Consider the following 18,490-nt stretch of genomic DNA (forward strand, 5'->3'; position numbering starts at 1 on the left):
TTCTTCCATTGTTGGTGTTGATTCCATTTTCCACTTTTGTGCATATAATAATCTTGCTGCCGTAATCATATATAATATTATTCTTCCATATTTCTTTTCTATTTGTTTATCCATAAAACCCAATAAAAAAAATTCTGGTTTTGACTGAATATTTATCTTTAGAATTTTTTGCATCTTCCTACCTATCTGTGCCCAAAATAATTTCGCCTTTTTACATGACCACCACATATGATAAAAAGATCCTTCTTGTTGTTTACATTTCCAACAAACATTAGAGACATTACTATACATTTTTGACAGCTTTTCTGGAGTCATATACCAACGGTACATCATTTTATAAAAATTTTCTTTAAGATTATAACATAATGTAAATTTCAAGCCTTTTTTCCACATATTTTCCCATTGATCCATTTGTATGTTATGACCAAAATTTTTTGCCCACTTTACCATGCACTCTTTTACTTGTTCTTCCTCCATATCCATTTTCAATAAAAGTTTATACATTTTTGCAATTATGTTTTCATCATTTGTACACAAACCTATTTCAAAATCAGATTTATTTATTTCAAACCCATACATTTTCTTGTCCATTTTATATCTTTCTAACAATTGTAAATATGCAAACCAATGAAAACTATATCCTTCCTTTATCAATTGTTCTCTCTCTTTCATTATGTATTCTCCATGTACATTTTCTAATAGTTCTTGATAAGTTAACCATTTCTCTTTTCCAGACATTTCTCTTCTATAAAACGCTTCTTGACTTGAGACACATAATGGTATTTTCGAATAAAACCTTGGTTTGTATCTGTTCCATATTTTCAACAGAGGACGTCTTATAAAATGATTATTAAAGTCTACATTTACTTTTACTTTGTCATACCATAGATATCCATGCCATCCCCACTTCAGATTGTGGCCCTCCAAATCCAATAGTCTTTTATTCCTCAATAAGATCCATTCCTTTATCCAGACTAAACAGCAGGCAGCAAAATAAAGTCTCAAATTTGGTAATCCCAGTCCTCCTCTTTCTTTAGCGTCTTGAAGTAATTTAAATTTAACTCTTGGTTTTTTTCCTTGCCATACAAATTTAGAAATATCTTTTTGCCATTGTTTAAAAGGTAAATCAGAGGATATTACAGGTATTGTTTGAAACAAAAACATCATTCTCGGTAATACATTCATTTTTATCACAGATATTCTACCCATTAATGACAGTTGTAGTTTATCCCATCTTAGCAAATCTTTCTTAATCTCTGTCCATAATTTTTCGTAATTATTGTGAAACAACTTTGAGTTTTTATTTGTCATAATAATGCCTAGATATTTCAACTTTTTTTCTATTGTAAAATCTGTCTTGTCCATTAACTCTTTCTGTTCCCTTAAAGTTAAATTTTTCACCAACATCTTTGTTTTTTGATTGTTGATCTTAAATCCTGCTAAAGGTCCAAATTCTTTTAATTTGTCCATCAGTATATGAATTCCTTCCAAAGGGTTTTCTAGTACAATTATCAAATCATCAGCAAATGCTCTCAATTTATATTCTTCTTTTTTTATTTTTAATCCCGAAATCCTTTTATCTTGCCTTATATCTCTAAGCAACACTTCTAAAACCAGAATAAATAAAAGGGGAGATAATGGACATCCCTGTCTTGTACCCTTTTGTATTTCACATGAGTCCGTTAAGTCTCCATTAACAATTATCTGGGCCTTCTGTGATGTATAAATCGATCTAATCCATTTTATAAAGTTGTCTCCAAAGTCCATTTGCTCCAAAACCTGGAACATAAATTTCCAATTCAAATTATCAAATGCTTTTTCAGCATCTAAAAAAATCAGAGCTGCTTGTTTATCATTTCGTTGTTCTAAATATTCCAACACATTCAAAACATTCCTGACGTTGTCACGTAATTGTCTTTTAGGTAAAAACCCTGATTGATCTTCCTGAATAAATTGTTGCAATATTATTTTCAATCTTTCAGCCAAAATCATTGTAAAAATTTTATAGTCATTATTCAGTAGAGATATTGGCCGATAATTTTTTGTTTTAGTTAAATCTTGGTCCTCTTTAGGTATTAATGTTATATTAGCATTTTTCCAACTATCCGGTATCTTTCCCTCTTGCAAAATAGAATTCATTGTAGACTGTAAAGGTAGCAGGAGTTCTTCCTCCAAACATTTATAATACATTGCAGATAGCCCATCTGGTCCTGGTGCCTTTCCTAATTTAATTTTATTTATAGCTTCAGATATCTCTCTTGACGTAATAGGGCCATTAATAACTTGTCTCTGAAAATCTGTAATTTTAGGCAAATTCTGTTTAAATAAATACTCTTCTATTTTTTCAGATGGAATTTCTTGACACTTATACAATGTTGAGTAATATTGATGAAAAATCTTTTTGATTTTTACATTGTCTGTCAGCGTCTCATCTCCTTCTTGTATCTTTAAAATAATATTTTTTTGACGTTCTTTTCTTAATTTATATGCTAACCATTTCCCAGGTTTATTTGCAAATTCAAAAGTCCTTTGTTTAGCAAAATTTAATTTCCTTTCAATTTCTCTAACTGTCAACATTGATACTTGCTTCTGTAACATTTTAATTTGATTTACAATAGAAACTTTAGCTGGATTCTTTTTCAATTCTTCCTCTTTTTGTTTTATTTCTTCCAAAATTAATTGCATTTTCTGTTGTTTCTTTTTTTTTAATTCAGAATTACATTTAATAAAGTATCCCCTCATAAATGCCTTACTTGTATCCCAAACAATATTTTCACTTGTTCCTTTATGTAAATTATATTCAAAGAACTCCTTTAATTTCTTCTTACATTCTTGTACTACTTTATCATTCTGTAATAAAGATTCATTTAGTCTCCATCTAAATCCAAGATTTTTTTTTTTTTAAGTTAATATCACAGGATTATGGTCCGAAAAAGTTTTTGGTAATATATCCATTTTAAAAATATCCTTCGCTAAAATTTTTGACATCCAAATCATATCAATCCTCGAAAATGTTTTATGTCTTTCTGAAAAATAAGTAAATTCCTTTGCATTATCATTTATATATCTCCAGGTATCCACCAATTCTAGATGTTCCATGAGTTCAAAACAAATCTTCGGTAATTTACCTTGTGTCTCTTTGATATTTTTTTCAGAAAGCCTATCAATTTTTGGTGAGATTACCCCATTCCAGTCACCCATGACACACCAATGCTCATATGAAAACTCTGACAATTTTTCCATAAGTCCTGTATAAAACCTTGTTTTATCTTCATTGGGGGCATAAATACCCACTATCAAAATGTTTGTACCTTGTAAAGTAATTTCAACCCCCACAAATCTACCACTATCGTCCAATAATACCAATTTAGGAAGCAATTGTGGGTTAATATAGAGAACAACTCCATTTTTTTTTTTTGGTCCAGCTGAAATAAATTCTTCACCCAAATTTTTACAAATCAAATATTTAGAATCTTTCTTCTGAATATGAGTTTCTTGTAGACAAATTATATCCAATTTTAATTTTTTCAAATAATGAAACACTTTCTTTCTCTTCTGCGCCGTGTTGGCTCCATTTATATTCCAAGTTAGGTATTTGTAATCCATCGTTAAGCATGTATTTTAAAATTTGCCTGATGCTCCTTTTGATCCATCATCTTCCTTCCCCTCCTCTGCGTATCCTTGTTGACTTTGTTTCCCAGGAACTGTATCCATATCTTTGCGTTTATCTTCTTCCATATCCTTTGAAGCTTTTCTCAAGAAGTCCCTTGCTTTTTGAACAGTATTCAGTCTGTATTTCTGTTGTCTGAATGTAAAAATCACTCCTTCTGGAACGTCCCACCTAAATTGAATTTTGCATTGCTTAAGTTTTTCTGTAAGGAAAGCATATTCTTTTCTCTTACGTAAAAGTCTAATAGGAATTTCCTTCATCACCAGTATTTCCTTACCATCAATTTTAAAGGTATATTTAAAGTGTTGCTGTAAAACCATATCTCTGGTCGTCTTCTTTACGAAATGAACAAGCACATCTCTTGGAATTTTTTTCATTGTTGCATATCTGGAGTTAATTCTATAAACTTTGTCTATTTCAAATTCCATCCTATCTTCATTCAAGTCCAGAAATTTTACTAAAGCATTAACAATTTTGTCTCTAATGTCTTCACCTGTTTCCTCAGGGATTGCACGGAATCTCAAACAATGCTCTTTATTTCTCATTTCAGTCATAGCTAAATAGTCCAAATTTTTTTCTAGTTCCAGATTTAGTATATCTGTTCTATTCTCCAAGGTTTGTACCTTTTCTTTAGTATTTTTTGCATCCTCCTTTATTTGCCCAATTGTCCCTTTAATCTCATCCACTTGTGTTTTAATATAGTCTTTTATATCTGTCAATTCAATTTTCATTTCCTGTTTAATTTCCTGTTTTATAGCATTAATCCCTTCCATTATTTTTTGAAACATTTCTGGGGGTATATCCTCTTCCTGTGTATCAATAGAACCTCTTCGCCCCTGGGCCTTAGTTGTTTTTTTAGTTGTCATTTTCAAAAAGAGGCCTTTAATTTCTAAAATTAATCACTGTTTCAGAACCTAAGGGCAGTCTATTTCTTCTTTTTTTCCCTCCACCAAAAAGAAGAGTTAATATTCCAGGCCTGTAATTGGAATCCAGCCAGCACAACACAGTCCTTATCTGCATCCAAGAATGCAAAACAATTCTGGTTGCCAAGACTAAACAATTAGTAGCATATACGAGCAGCGGATTCATCCAACAAGAAATAGTCCAAAGAGAAAAATAGTCCAAAATATAATAATTACCTCTCATCCGTTTTTAAACTTTAAAAGTCCAAATTCAAGCCAGCTTTTTGTCGTAGAAAAGTAAATAAGTTGTTTATATTTTCTTTCTTCCTTAATTATATTTAAAAGAGAAAAAGTATGACTCACCCAGGTTTCTCAATTGCTGATTCATAAACAAATCCCTTTTATTGCAGTAATTTAAGCCAAATGATAAGGTTTAGGCAGAAGTGGGCTCGCTGGTTAAGAACCTTTTTTTTTTTAAGAAAAGAAAAAACGCTTCGCTTCATTCCAGTCCAGCTTGCGTGAAAATCCTGACTCCGTCTTCAGCCGATCGGCTTGCCTTCTTATCTCAGGAATTTCCTGATCAATTCCAGCCGCCGACAGCTCAACGAAGTCTTGTGGAAGATCTGATCGGTTCTCCTGTACCTTGGAGAACATTTAAGCCAGTCCAAGATTCCTCTTGGCTGACTTTTAACCTGAAAAAAGCTTCCTCTGAGGCAGAGCTCCCTCAGAGACAACCACCAGCCAGCACCACTTCCCGGAAGTCCCTGTAGTAGATTTTGTATTGGAATTCCGCAATAAATTAACATCAATGATGGAAGTAGTGAAAGAGAATTTGAGTCATGCACAGGAGAAGCAAAGTTACTGGTATGACAGAACAGCCAGGGAACGTGTGTATGATGTGGGAGATATGGTTATGGCGTTCATACCCAGGAAACATGACAAATTACAGGCTAACTGGGAAGGACCATATACCATCAGAGAAAGGCTTGACACAGTGACATATGTAATCACCACAGACCAATTAAACAAAAGCAAAGTGGTTCATGTAAATATGTTAAAGCCTTACCATACCAGGGATGCAAAGGTGTTGCAAGTTACCTTATTCCCTGAGGGAAGTGGGCCTGAACTTCCAGATTTGGTACAGGAAAGCAAAGACAAAGGAGGGGTAGATCAAGTGGAATGGTCAGAGGAGGTGAAGGAGGAAGTAAAAGAGGAGATTCTGAGAGTTTTGAAAACCTATAGGAATCTCTTTATTTATTTATTTTATTTATTTAGTATATTTGTATGCCGCTTTTCATCACCAGGTGACCTCAAAGCGGCTTCCATAGGAAAAAATAAACCAATATAATAAAAACAATTCAGAACATAATAATAATAAAAAACTTCAACAGTATCAATAAATAACACCACAAGATATTAAATCAGAACCTGAAATTGGCAGATTCGCCCTTCCCTAACCACAAATGAATATTATCAGGACTTGAGATAAGAAGCATTACATGTGACAGAAGGTGTGTGTGCATGTGTGTATTTGGCATGCGGTGGTCATTTTCAGGATCATCTCTGTGTTTTCATCTATTTAATTAATTTATAAAAATATTTATTTATTAAAACAATCATAAAAATGGCCAGCTCATCTTAAGAAAATTATACAACTGAGTAAGAGCATGTTGGCATAAAAAAGTCTTCAAGAGATGCCTGAAAGTTAGCAGTGAGGATGTCTGCTGAACCTCTGCTTGAAGAGCATTTCAGTCGGGTTTCCGAAACATGGAGGGGAGGGGTTGTTTTTAGCAACAAACCTGGCCGAACCAGTATAGTTATACATTCCATTGATACTGGAGATCATGCCCCAATCAGATCTGTTCCGTACCGTGCGAATGGGAAAGTTTTGAATGAGATCAAAAAGGAGGTGGAAGATATGCTGGAATTAGGAGTGATCAGGGAATCCATCAGTCCCTGGGCCTCAAGTATTGTCCTGGTTCCGAAAAAAGATGGAACGACAAGGTTTTGCATTGATTATCGGCTAATCAATAAAATTACTGTCCCAGATGCGTATCCTATGCCTAGGGTAGACGCTATGTTAGAGTTATTGGGGGCAGCAACCATTATCTCTACACTAGATCTCTGTAAAGGATTTTGGCAAATGGAACTAGACGAGCAATCCAGAGCCAAAACTGCCTTCAGTACACCAGATGGGTTATGTGAATTTGTGACCTTACCCATGGGACTAAGGAACTCACCAAGTTCATTTCAGAGGCTAATCAATACTGTGTTGCGAGGCATGTCAGATTTTGCAGTGGCCTATATCGATGACGTGGCCATTTTTAGCAAGTCGGTGCCTGAGCATGTCCAACACCTGACAACAGTATTGGAGGCCTTAAGAAAAGCAGGCCTCACAATAAAAGCTAAGAAATGCCAGTTTGGACTAAAGGAAGTAATCTATTTAGGACATAAGGTGGGGAGTGGGAAAATCACCCCCTTATGGAGCAAGGTGGAGGCAATACAAGCGTGGCCGATCCCCTTAACCAAAAAACAAGTAAGGGCATTTCTGGGTGTGGCTGGATTTTATAGGAAGTTTGTGAGAAATTTTGGGGAAATAGCAACCCCCTTGCATGAATTTACCAAGAAGAAGTGTTCTGAGCGTGTGGTATGGACGGATGAATGTCAGAAGGCTTTTGATCTGCTGAAGCAAGCTTTGTGCCAAGGACCCATATTAATAGCACCAGACTATGAGCAACCATTCATCGTGGCTACAGATGCGTCGGACCTCGCGCTGGGAGTCATCTTGCTGCAGGAGAGAGAAGGCACCAGACATCCAGTGGCGTACCTGAGTCGCAAGCTGACGCCGAGGGAGAAAAACTATTCGTCGGTCCAGAAGGAGTGCCTAGCGGTCGTGTGGGGACTGAACAAGTTGCGCTCATACGTGTGGGGACGAAGATTCACAGTGACTACGGATCATCGGGCCTTGTTATGGTTGCAGACTATGAAAAACCATAACACTATGCTGCAGAGGTGGTCCTGGGCCCTACAGGACTATCAAGTGGACTTCCAGTTCATCAAAGGCAAGGACAATGTACTGGCCGATGGACTTTCCAGGCAAGTGGCTGGGACTGCAGTGACGTGACCAGACAGAGGAACAAAGAAAGACATTTTCCCCATAGAGACTTTTATTTGTTAACGCGACGTATAAATCCTGGAACAGGAATAATACTCTGCAGTTGTTTAAGGGGGGGGAAATGTGATGTTCCTATATATTAGTGTATATATGGTAAGTGCTGGTTGTTTAGAGTATACATGGTAAGTAGTGAAAGAGGAGGGGGAGTGAATGGGCAATAGAATGCTTGATGATTGGCTGAATGTTTAAAATGGCTGACAGTATAAATGAAAGGATGACAGGTAAATCTGGGGGAATGTGAGGTGGTGAATTGTGGAATCTGGGGGGAGAAGAGAAAGAGTGGATTGCTTGGTGGGGTTTTAGAGAGTTGTTTACCAGGAGGGAGGTGGAGTTCGGATTAGTATTGAGTAAAACCATATGCTTATGTGCCTTAAGAAGAAATCTTGTTAATCTTGTTAGCTTTGTTATCTGTAATAAATACTTAATTTGGTTTACCAAAGGCCTGATCCTTGGCTGGGGTTTCACAGACCAGAAGGAAGGGTAAGGTAATGACCAAGGCTGAAGGGGAACTGTAACAAATGGTGGCAGCGGTGAAGAGAATAACAATACCAGTATTCAGAGTCTCTGGGAATACTAGTATTGGGACGTTACTGGTGGTTGCCTAGCAGGGGGATCTGTTGAGATCTGTGCTAGAGCGGGGAGAGAAATCATAAGAGAGAGCGGTCCGGACTGGTGGAGTCCCTGGTGGTGCCTAGAGACAGGCAGTAACCACGAGCAGGTAGGAACCTGACAGGGAGAGCCAGGGAAGGACGCATCACAGCTTCCCATATGCTTCCGGGCAAAATTCAAAGTGTTGGTATTATATTTATTTATTTATTTATTTTATTCAGCTTATATCCCGCCCGACTAGCAAACAGCTCTCTGGGTATTAACCTATAAAGCCTTACACGGCGCGGGACCACGATATCTGTCGGAACGCCTCTCCCGATATGAACCCGCCCGTTCACTACGGTCTACTACGAAGGTCCTCCTCCGGGTCCCAACCCATAGGGAGGCCCGGAGGGTGGTGACAAGATCTAGGGCCTTCTCAGTGGTGGCCCCCGAACTATGGAACAGTCTCCCCGAGGAGGTGCGCTTGGCGCCGACACTATCATCTTTTCGGCACCAAGTTAAAACCTTCCTCTTCTCTGAGGCATTTTAATTTAAGTTAATTTAATTTTAAATTGTTGTAATCTGATTTCAGTTTGTACAGTTTTTATATATTCTGTTTTATGAGATTGTGTAATTTTATTGTATTTTTTGATGTTCACCGCCCAGAAAGCTATTGCTAGTCGGGTGGTATATAAGTTTAATTAATAAATAAATAATAAATAATCTGTCCTGCTTGCTAGGACTTTTTGTGGGACAACATTCAAACACATATCCCATATCTTTTAAATAAATGTTTTTAAAGATGTTTTGTTTAAATATATGTTAAAATCTGTTTTTATGATGCTTTAAAGTGTTTTTAGCTCTTCTGTTTGCCGCCCTGGGCTCCTACGGGGAGGAAGGGCAGGATAAATCAAATAATAAATAAATAAATGTTCATTACCGCTCATTCTGCCAAGTACATAGATGAGCCAACAATTAAGCATAATTGAAATGTTTTGGAGAATCGAGGCCTAGCAACTACTCCTTAATGTTTCAAGTCATGACAGTATGTACTTAGATAATCCCTCCCCCGCATTACTTCTGCCCTTATCTATAGTCACAATAAATCTAGAGCGGTACTCTTAATAAACCTTTTCCCTCAATGAAGGCATGTTACCTATTTAGAAGTCTCTGGTCATTAAACACTCTCCCCCAGGCTAATACGCCATAGTTGCCCTGATACTGCAGAGGTGGAGGAAAGAAAGGTCGGGGGCCTGCATGTGGCCGGGGGACCCAGACCCACTGGGTGTGTGCACCTCTTGCCTGCCAGAAAAACCTTGTGGCAAGGGGAAGGCCAACCTGGCCCCATCCATGGGCCAGAGGAGGAGAGCCCAGCCTAGCCACATCCATGGGCCAGAGAAGGAGGAGCTGGAGGAAGCTCTCTCCTTCCTTCCCCCCTCCCTGTCAGAAAGAACACTCCACTCCAACTGCCAGTTGCCTTGGCATTGTGGAAGCAAAACGGGAGGGGGGGGAGAGAGAAGCCCCACCCATCAGCCAAAGGCACAGTAGCCCCCGACTGCTATTCAAGCACAAATGCCAGCGAGGGAAGATCAACCTGGCCCCAACTGGGTATGAAATGCCCTCTTATATACAGTGCCTTGCAAAAATAATCAGACCCCTGACCAATGCTCTCATATTACTGAATTACAAATGGTACATTGTAATTTCGTTCTGTATGATATTTTATTTTGAAACACTGAAACTCAAAATCAATGGTTGTAAGATGACATTGGTTTTATGGTGGGAAATGTTTGTAAGAAACATGTTGCTTGTAGAAGTATTCCACCCCTGGTGTATGGGAGCTCCCAGTTTACACAGATGAAAGAAACTGCCCTATCGAGGACAGTTACCTTATCATTGACCTCCACCTGTGAACCATTAAAGTTGCTGTCACATTGTCGGGATAAAATCCCCACTATTGAAGGATCATTGGTCAGGCTGTGGATCTGAAGGAAAATGAAGACCAAAGAGCATTCTACAGAAGTGAGACAGAATGTAATACAAATGCATAGATCAGGAAAAGGGTACAAAATAATATCCAAGTATTTGGATATTCCAGTGAGCACAGTTGGATCAATAATTAAGAAGTGGAAGCTGCATCACACCATCCATGCACTGCCAAGAAAAGGCCATCCCTCAAAACCCAGTGCTTGAACAAGGAGACTTGTGAGAGAAGCCACAGAGAGGCCAACAATCACTTTGAAGAAGCTACAGAGTTCAGTGGCTGGGAGTGGAATAATGGTGCACCAGTCAACCATATCAAGAGCTCTGCATAACATTGGCCTGTATGGGAGAGTGGCAAGAAAGAAGCTGTTACTCAAAAAGTACCGTCTGAAAGCACGTCTGGAGTTTGCCAGAAAGCATGAGAGTGCCCCAGATGCAATGTGGAAAAGGTTTTGGGGTCAGATGAGACAAAGATAGAGCTTTTTGGCCAACACTCAAAGTGCTATGTGTGGCGTAAACCTAACACTGCTTATGCCTCAAGACACACCATCCTTATAGTGAAGAATGGTGGTGGCAGCATTATGCTGTGGGGATGCTTCTCATCAGCAGGGACTAGGCATCTTGTTAAAATGGAAGGAAGAATGGATGGAGCAAAATGCAGGTAAATACTGTGAGAACCCGCTTCAGTCCACTAAAAAACTGAAGCTTAGGAGGAAATTCATTTTTCAGCAGGACAATGATCCCAAGCACAAGGCCAAAGCAACACTGGAGTGGCTCAAGAACAAAAAAGTGAATGTCCTGTAGTGGCCCAGTCAAAGTCAGGGGGAGGGGCTCGGGAAATCTTTCAATTCTACTGAGAATCTGGGGCGCTCTTTGAAAAATTGCAGTCCACAAGCAAATCAGCGGGGAATAAAACTACAAGTCAAAGCGACATCCAACAACCTGAATGACCTGGAGTGAATCTGCCAAGACGAATGGGCTCTGACACTGTGTGCAAAGCTGGTACATATCTACCCCAAAAGACTTAAAGTTGTTATTGCAGTAAAAGGTGACTCTACCAAAGATGAATGTGTGGGGGTTGAATGCTTATGCAAGCAACATGTTTCAGTTTTTTATGTTACTTACAAACATTTCCCAACATAAAACCAATGTCACCTTACAATAACTGATTTTGAGTTTCAAATAAAATATCATACAGAACAAAATTACAAAGTACCATTTGTAATTCAGTAATATGACAGCATTGGTCAGGGGTCTGATTACTTTTGCAAGGCACTGTATAGCTCACAACTCTGGTCTTGCCTCAAAGAAGAGATGGCCTTTCGCTCCCTTTTTTTTAGTCTGCAAGGCCTCTCCTTTTTTTTCCTAATTGATGCGAGCTGTTTTGGGATATAACTGTTTGAAAAGTGGGGTAAAAAATAATAAATACTTTGTAAGAGCCAAGTTTCCTGGCTGTGTCATTGGTTCAAGCTATAGCAGCACAATAAGAGGATTATCAAGGCAATCAGAACTATTCTGAAATCTAGATCAACAATTATGGACCAGTATGGACATTATCTGACTCATGATCTGATGACCCAGAACAACAACAAATAATACATGAAGAGAAGTGATGGTGCAGCAGTTGAGCTTGCCAAATTGGATTTTAGTCAGTCAAAGGGTAATTGGGGTGTGTGTGTGTGGCTGTAGCACAACACTAAATCAGCAGAATTCCACCATCAAACCCATCTGCTTTTATTTTAAGTTTTGCATTCATGTCCACAGAAGTGACTACAAAGGGTGCAGTAACATGCCAATACTAGTTCAGCAATTTTTTTAAAAAACAGGCTATTGCCAATAGTTGAGGTCACTCTCTGCCCAGCTTCACATATATATATGTGCGTGTGTGTATGTATACGCACACACATTTTGCTTCACTGATGACACACAAGACACACACACACTTTATAAGCTGCTTCACTGATGTCTACTGTAGACCTAAACACAAATCCAAGACACGAGAGACCTGGAAGATCAGTTGGCAAAAACTTTGCAAGACCTTCTAATGGCTGGCTGTTTACAAGCGAGGTAAAAAAATCAAAAGAAAAATACCACTGGCACAAGGCTAAAATTTATCTGCAGTAAATATAAATGAAACAGTTTTAGCAAGCAAGAAAAAGACTAAAAAGTCCCAGTCGTTCTAGCCACGGATGGTAATGTCTAGCCTTAAGAAGTATAAAAGTTACTTACACAAACACACCCCTCTGATTTAGTACAAATGCATACATAAATTCTGTGAAGTAGTACTACATATTTTAGATGCGAAATTAGTTTTGATCCTCTACCCTAAATGAGACTGATGGTACACCAATGATGGGATGAAATAGCTATTACCTTGAGAAATAGTGAAACATACTTAAAACACAGCAAGTGAAGCTTTTCCTGGCACGGAGAGGTGCTGAGAATAGCTTAGACTGCTAAAATGTCTGTGTCAGTCTTGAAACACTGAATTGAAACGCATCAAAAACAGCTATTCCCCCCACCAAGAAAAATGGAAATTTAGGGGGAAACTGGTTTAAGCAAATAATGCACACCAAACTTAAACATAATTTAAGACCTTAAAATATATTGTGTATAATTTAGCATTTATTAAGTTATGATCAATGCTTCCAATAGTTGCACATATCTCCAGTGCCTGAGGTGAACCAGAGATTTTGCACCCTGAGATATCCAAGTATCTTTCTTGTTCTCAACTGGAAAAACAGAAAGAAAACATTTCATCAATACTGCTTCTAAACAAAGGAATGTTTTATTATCTGGGTTTAGAAGTAGTAGGTAGTCTGCAGCATCATTGCAGAGATAAAAGAAATGTGTGGTCAGAAAACTTTCTAGAAATATTCATATAATGCAATTACAATAAGTTTGATATTGATAGGTCATTCATTTACACACAACAAGACCACAGCCTATGCCTACATAATTGGACCCAACTCCAGTGGAAGTCACTGTCTGGACACATTTCTGTCTAACTTGAGGTCTGGTTTTGCACTAGAAACAGCCTTAGTCATGGGGGATCTTCGTCAGGAACTAGACAGGAAGAATACATCCTTGTCGGTTCTGCTCAGCAGGATTCAATGCCATCCACCATAGTAACCCTCTGGGCCACAGGGACTGTTTTGTGGTGGCTCCAGTCCTTCCTTATGGGTAGGTCTCAGAAAGTGATGATGGGCAACTTGTACTTGACCCCTGGGTTTGGGTCTACAGGTTCAAGAGATTTTGTCCCCTATGTTTTTCAGCTTCACCACAAAACTACTGGAAAAGCTCATCAAAGATCGGGAGTAGGTTTTCATCTGTTCTTCTCCTTGTCATCATATTCTGGGGAGAATGTGGGGGTTCCAAATCCGTGTTTGGAGTCAGTGATAGGCTGGATGAGGGCAAACAATCTAAAATTAAATTGAGACAAGACAGATGTGCTGTTGTCCTAGAGGCCTACAGGTCAAGCGATAGGATGTCACTCCCTTTAAAAGACTAGGAGTAATCCTGGACCTAGCCTTGTCATTAAGTGCTCGGTTGTCAGCTGCAGCCAAGTGTTTTTGCATAGCTGCAGCTAGTATACCAGTCATTCCCATTCCTGGTCTAGTTAGACCTGGCCATGAACCTACATGCATTAGTTACTTTCCTCCGTGTTACAGAGGCCTGACTAGTTTCAACGTCAAACTGAGCATTCAGTATCACCCATCCCATGCTATGAAGTACTCTTCCAGCAGAGATTCAGCAAGCATCTTTACTACTGACTTCCAGCAGTTTCTTGAAGATCTTTTTACGCCAACAAGCCTATGCATCTATTTAAACTTTCTTGATTAGCCAGTTATTTTAACTATTTTGTATGTTTATATGGCATTTTATGTTTTATTGTGCTTTTATATATTGTTGTAATCTACCTTGATATTTTATACAAGCTGGCAGTATAGAAATATTCTTATAAATACCTATATACATTTTTATTGGATTACTATAAGGGTTGCCTTTGAAACTTCAACTGGTGCAAAATGCTACTGCTGAAATCCTGACTGGGGAAAAGTGGTGAGATCAAGTGACCCTCTTATTGCAAGAGCTGCATTGGCTTCCAGTCCTTTTATGAGAACTCAAGATGCTGATAATTAGCTATAAGACACGAAATATTTTGGGATCAAATTATTTGAAGAACCATCTCCTCTTACATGAATCTGTCTGTTTGAGGCTGTTGTGCCCATCTTGTGTGTTGCTGCCTTTTGAACAAGGCTGGTGGCAACATGCAAAAGGGCTTCCTTTGTGGTGGCTCCCCATATGTGGAGCCCCCTGCCCAGAATATTAAGTTACCTTCTGTATTTCTTTACCACAAGCGATATTCCTTTTTAAACAAGCTGTTGATTCTGTTGCTGCTTAATGTACTGATTGTGATGCTGCTCTTTGTGTGTGCATGTGTTTTGTTGGATCATTGTTTTTATGTTTGTTTTTATATTTGCAAGTTGCTTTGAGCAACTCCTTGCGGAGGGGAAAAGCTGGGTATAACTTGCCTTTCTAAAAAAATAAAAAAGCAAGCCTAACCTCTGAGCCACCTCGCTGGAGACGGTTTGGATGGGCCCTTCCACTCAGCCCTACCTAGTCTGCTAACCTCTGCTGGCAATGGAGCTCCTCAATGGGCGGGTGGAAGATCCTGCCAGTGGTACCCCCCAATTACAAGGTATTTCAGGGGCAAAACCAGGCCAGCCTATTACATGATGGCAAGATCTGGGTCTCTTTACTGCCCCGGCCTGGGAGCTGGCACAGCACAGAGCCATTTTTCCAGCCCCACCCATTTCTGGCCTGGCCAGCGCAAGGGGCAGGGCTGTGGAGGAGGCAGTGGTCTTGCCATGCCATCAAGCACTGCCACTACTGGCTAGTGGGTTGGACTGTACTCCAAACAATGCAAGTGAGCCCACTTGTTCATTAGAACATACTCATAAATACTGTAAGTATGCATAGAAGTAGGCTGCAAGTATCACAGTAACTGTAGAGAAAAGGAATACATTCCTAAAAATGCTGCCAGAACTCAAACTCATTTCTGCAATCAGGATCTGATTCTGAACTTTGAATTTCATGGACTTCAAAAAAATGAAACTTTGTATAAATTATGAGAAAGTTTCTGAACTCTTTAACGTGTTTACTTCCTGATTGTACATGCATAGCTTTGAACATCCTGCTCGATACAGAAGATGGAAGAATCTGATGAGAAGCAAGATGAGTCAGACTGTGCTGTACAAAGGTCCTATGAATTTTGTTTGTTTAGTAAGCTAGACACACAGTGTAGCTTTGCTATTCCCACCAACACTGTGTCTAGCATTTTTGCAGCAATGTAATCAGTCACAATTTTAAATACTCAAAAGAAGCATTTCACTCATTATGCTCAGAGAAAATGTTGTAGATCCCCTTCCCCTACCCCCTGCACTCTCTGGACACACTATTTCCTTCTCCCTTCATCCCCCCCCCCATTTTTCTGCCCTCTCCTGGTTCCCAAATCTCTAACCAGGCAGTTAAAAGCAAAAGATCAGGATCAGTTAAATAAAAAGCAATAGCGCTAGAGTTGAAAAGAAATGACAAAAAGAGTGCTTGTGTCTCTCTCAAGTAGTTCTGTAATATTTTCATTGGTTGCTGACATCTGCATTTAAGGCATTTTCCTATACTATGCCGCCCTGGGTTCGTACTAGGAGGAAGGGCAGGATATAAATTTAATAAATTAATTTACACACACACACGCACGCACGCACGCACGCACGCACGCACGCACGCACGCACGCACGCACGCACGCACGCACGCACGCACGCACACACACACACACACACACAAAATCAGAAGGCCATCTTGTTTCTGGACGTACACAATTCTAGAGTGTCAAGTATATCAGCTAGTTTATGCCCAGTAATTTTTCCAACAAGAGGAACTCTAACCTGTTCATCACAGCCAGGTGTCCTTGATTTAAGACTTCTTTAGGCATAGGATTTCCAAATTCTGGGGACAGAGGATACGGTGCAGTGCTCATACTAGGTCTAACAACGGTACAGCTTCCCTTGCTTCTCAACAGCGGGAGAGTAGATCTACTAGTTTCCTCTGTGAAATTCATGAATCCTGTCTTCCTCAGAGTACCCTTTGGCTTGCCTATAATACAACGAAGCAAGCCACAATATGTCATTTTCAGTTTACCTATGGCTTGGCTGGTGGGGGGCATTTCAACAGAAATTCTTAAGTTTGCAAAAACGCTGCAAGATATAACTAACAAGGACAAAGTTACAGGAACCCAAGTGACATGAATATGACATTAATGTAAACAAGAACAACTGTACGTGTAAGCATGTGCAGGTACATGTATATAAAATGCAAAATTACAAGATGTAAACACAATTTTTATTACTTATATCTGGGGACCTTTTTTGTTTTTTTGCAAAAACTAACTAGCCAGCACGTTTAAGGCTGACTATGGGAAAAAAAATAGCAGATATTTGTTTAACGTCTGCTCATATAACAGCCCTTATATGTAACATATAACATCCTTTGGTGGTGGTAGTACACATTATCTATGAGTGCAACAAACTAGCACGTTAGACCAAAACCCCACTACATAATAACAGGTTTTTTTTAATAACAGCCTTAACTTGCTGAATTGTTAGGATGAATGAAACTTATTACAACCCATCAAAAAGCACTATATACATGCTATTGACTGAAAATGTTTTGCAACAAAGCATTACGTCTCCCCATTAGTTTCCTTATGTGCAGATGCAATAAACACATGACTAATCGGCCAGTCTGCCATGTAACTGTTCAGGAGTACAAGTAGTTCAATTCAGTCAGCAGAATCATTACAGTAGAGAAGCTCTGCAAGTGGTTAGTGTGAGTTGATTAATTCAGCATACCAATGTAGTGTTTTGCAGCTGACAAGCTTACCTACTGAGGCGAGTGGCACTATTTTTTTCAGCCTCATGCTGCAGTTGACTTGCCGGCCTGATTTCTTGTTGGAAGTTCGCTGGCGAGCAACTAACTGAGCAATTCTTGCTGTCTCCTGGCAAATGACCGCATGACAAGTCACCTGCTCAAGAAAAAAAGAAACCAAATATGGAAAATCACATTTACCAAGGGCTTTTAGGGAGAAACTTTTGTATTGAAAGCAGCCTCAAACTCTCTCTACGCGATGCTTAGAATGTGCTAGAGCAAAAGGGGAACATGTTGCCCTCCAAATGTTGTTGAGACTCCCACTCCCATCAGCCCCAGGCGGCATGACCAATGGTCAAAGATGATGCAAGCTGAAAGCAGAATCTGGGAGGACCACAGGTTCCCCATCCCTGTATACTAATTTGGAAAGGCGCCATTGTAGAGTGCCCAATACCTATGCCCATGCCCAGGGCATAAGATATAAAGGTCCATTACACACTATAAGGTGTATGAAGACATTGGTCTTCAATGTCCGGGTCACATCTGTGGCAACAAAAACTACTACAACAACACTCCAGGATAAGGTGCTAAAGAGACTTTTTTAAAAAACTGTATGTTCATTTTAAATGACAACAGAAGAGTTATGTAACTTTAAAGCTAAAAACGAGGACATTGAACTTATCAAGGATTATCACTACCTTGGCACAGTCATTAACCAAAAGGGAGACAATAGTCAAGAAATCAGAAGAAGGCTAAGACTGCCAAGGGCAGCTATGAGAAAAGGTCCTCAAATGCAAATATGTATCACTGAACACTAAAGTCTGGATCATTCAGACCATGGTATTCCCCATCTCTATGTATGGATGTGAAAGCTGGGCAGTGAAAAAAGTGGGTAAGAGAAAAATCAACTCATTTGAAATGTGGTGTTGGAGAAGAGCTTTGTGCATACCACGGACTGCAAAAAAGACAAATAATTGGGTGTCAGAATAAATTAAACCAGAACTGTCAATAGAAGCTAAAATGATGAAACTGAGGTTATCATACTTTGGACACATCATGAGAAGACATGATTCACTAGAAAGGACAATAATGCTGGGAAAAACAGAAGGGAGTAGAAAAAGAGGAAGACCAAACAAGAGATGGATTGATTCCACAAAGGAAGCCATAGATCTGAACTTACAAGATCTGAACAGGGTGGTTCACAACAGATGCTATTGGAGGTCGCAGATTTATAAGGTCGCCAT

At 39.0% G+C, this 18,490-nt stretch overlaps 1 protein-coding gene across 4 annotated transcripts in view; it reads right to left on the reverse strand.

Annotated features, from left to right (window-relative positions):
* The window catches only part of TDRD7 (tudor domain containing 7), a 67,007-nt gene that overhangs the window by 42,346 nt on the left and 6,171 nt on the right, over positions 1-18,490 (reverse strand). For all 4 annotated transcript variants that reach the window (XM_061634223.1, XM_061634213.1, XM_061634204.1 and 1 more), the window contains exons 3-4: positions 17,262-17,403; positions 16,268-16,475 (exon numbers count right to left, since the gene is read on the reverse strand). In XM_061634223.1, coding sequence (XP_061490207.1) covers positions 16,268-16,475; positions 17,262-17,403 — 350 coding nt within the window. The remainder of the gene's footprint in view (positions 1-16,267; positions 16,476-17,261; positions 17,404-18,490) is intronic.

Source organism: Rhineura floridana, chromosome 1, assembly GCF_030035675.1.
Source record: "Rhineura floridana isolate rRhiFlo1 chromosome 1, rRhiFlo1.hap2, whole genome shotgun sequence".
In the NCBI taxonomy this organism is placed as follows: domain Eukaryota; kingdom Metazoa; phylum Chordata; class Lepidosauria; order Squamata; family Rhineuridae; genus Rhineura; species Rhineura floridana.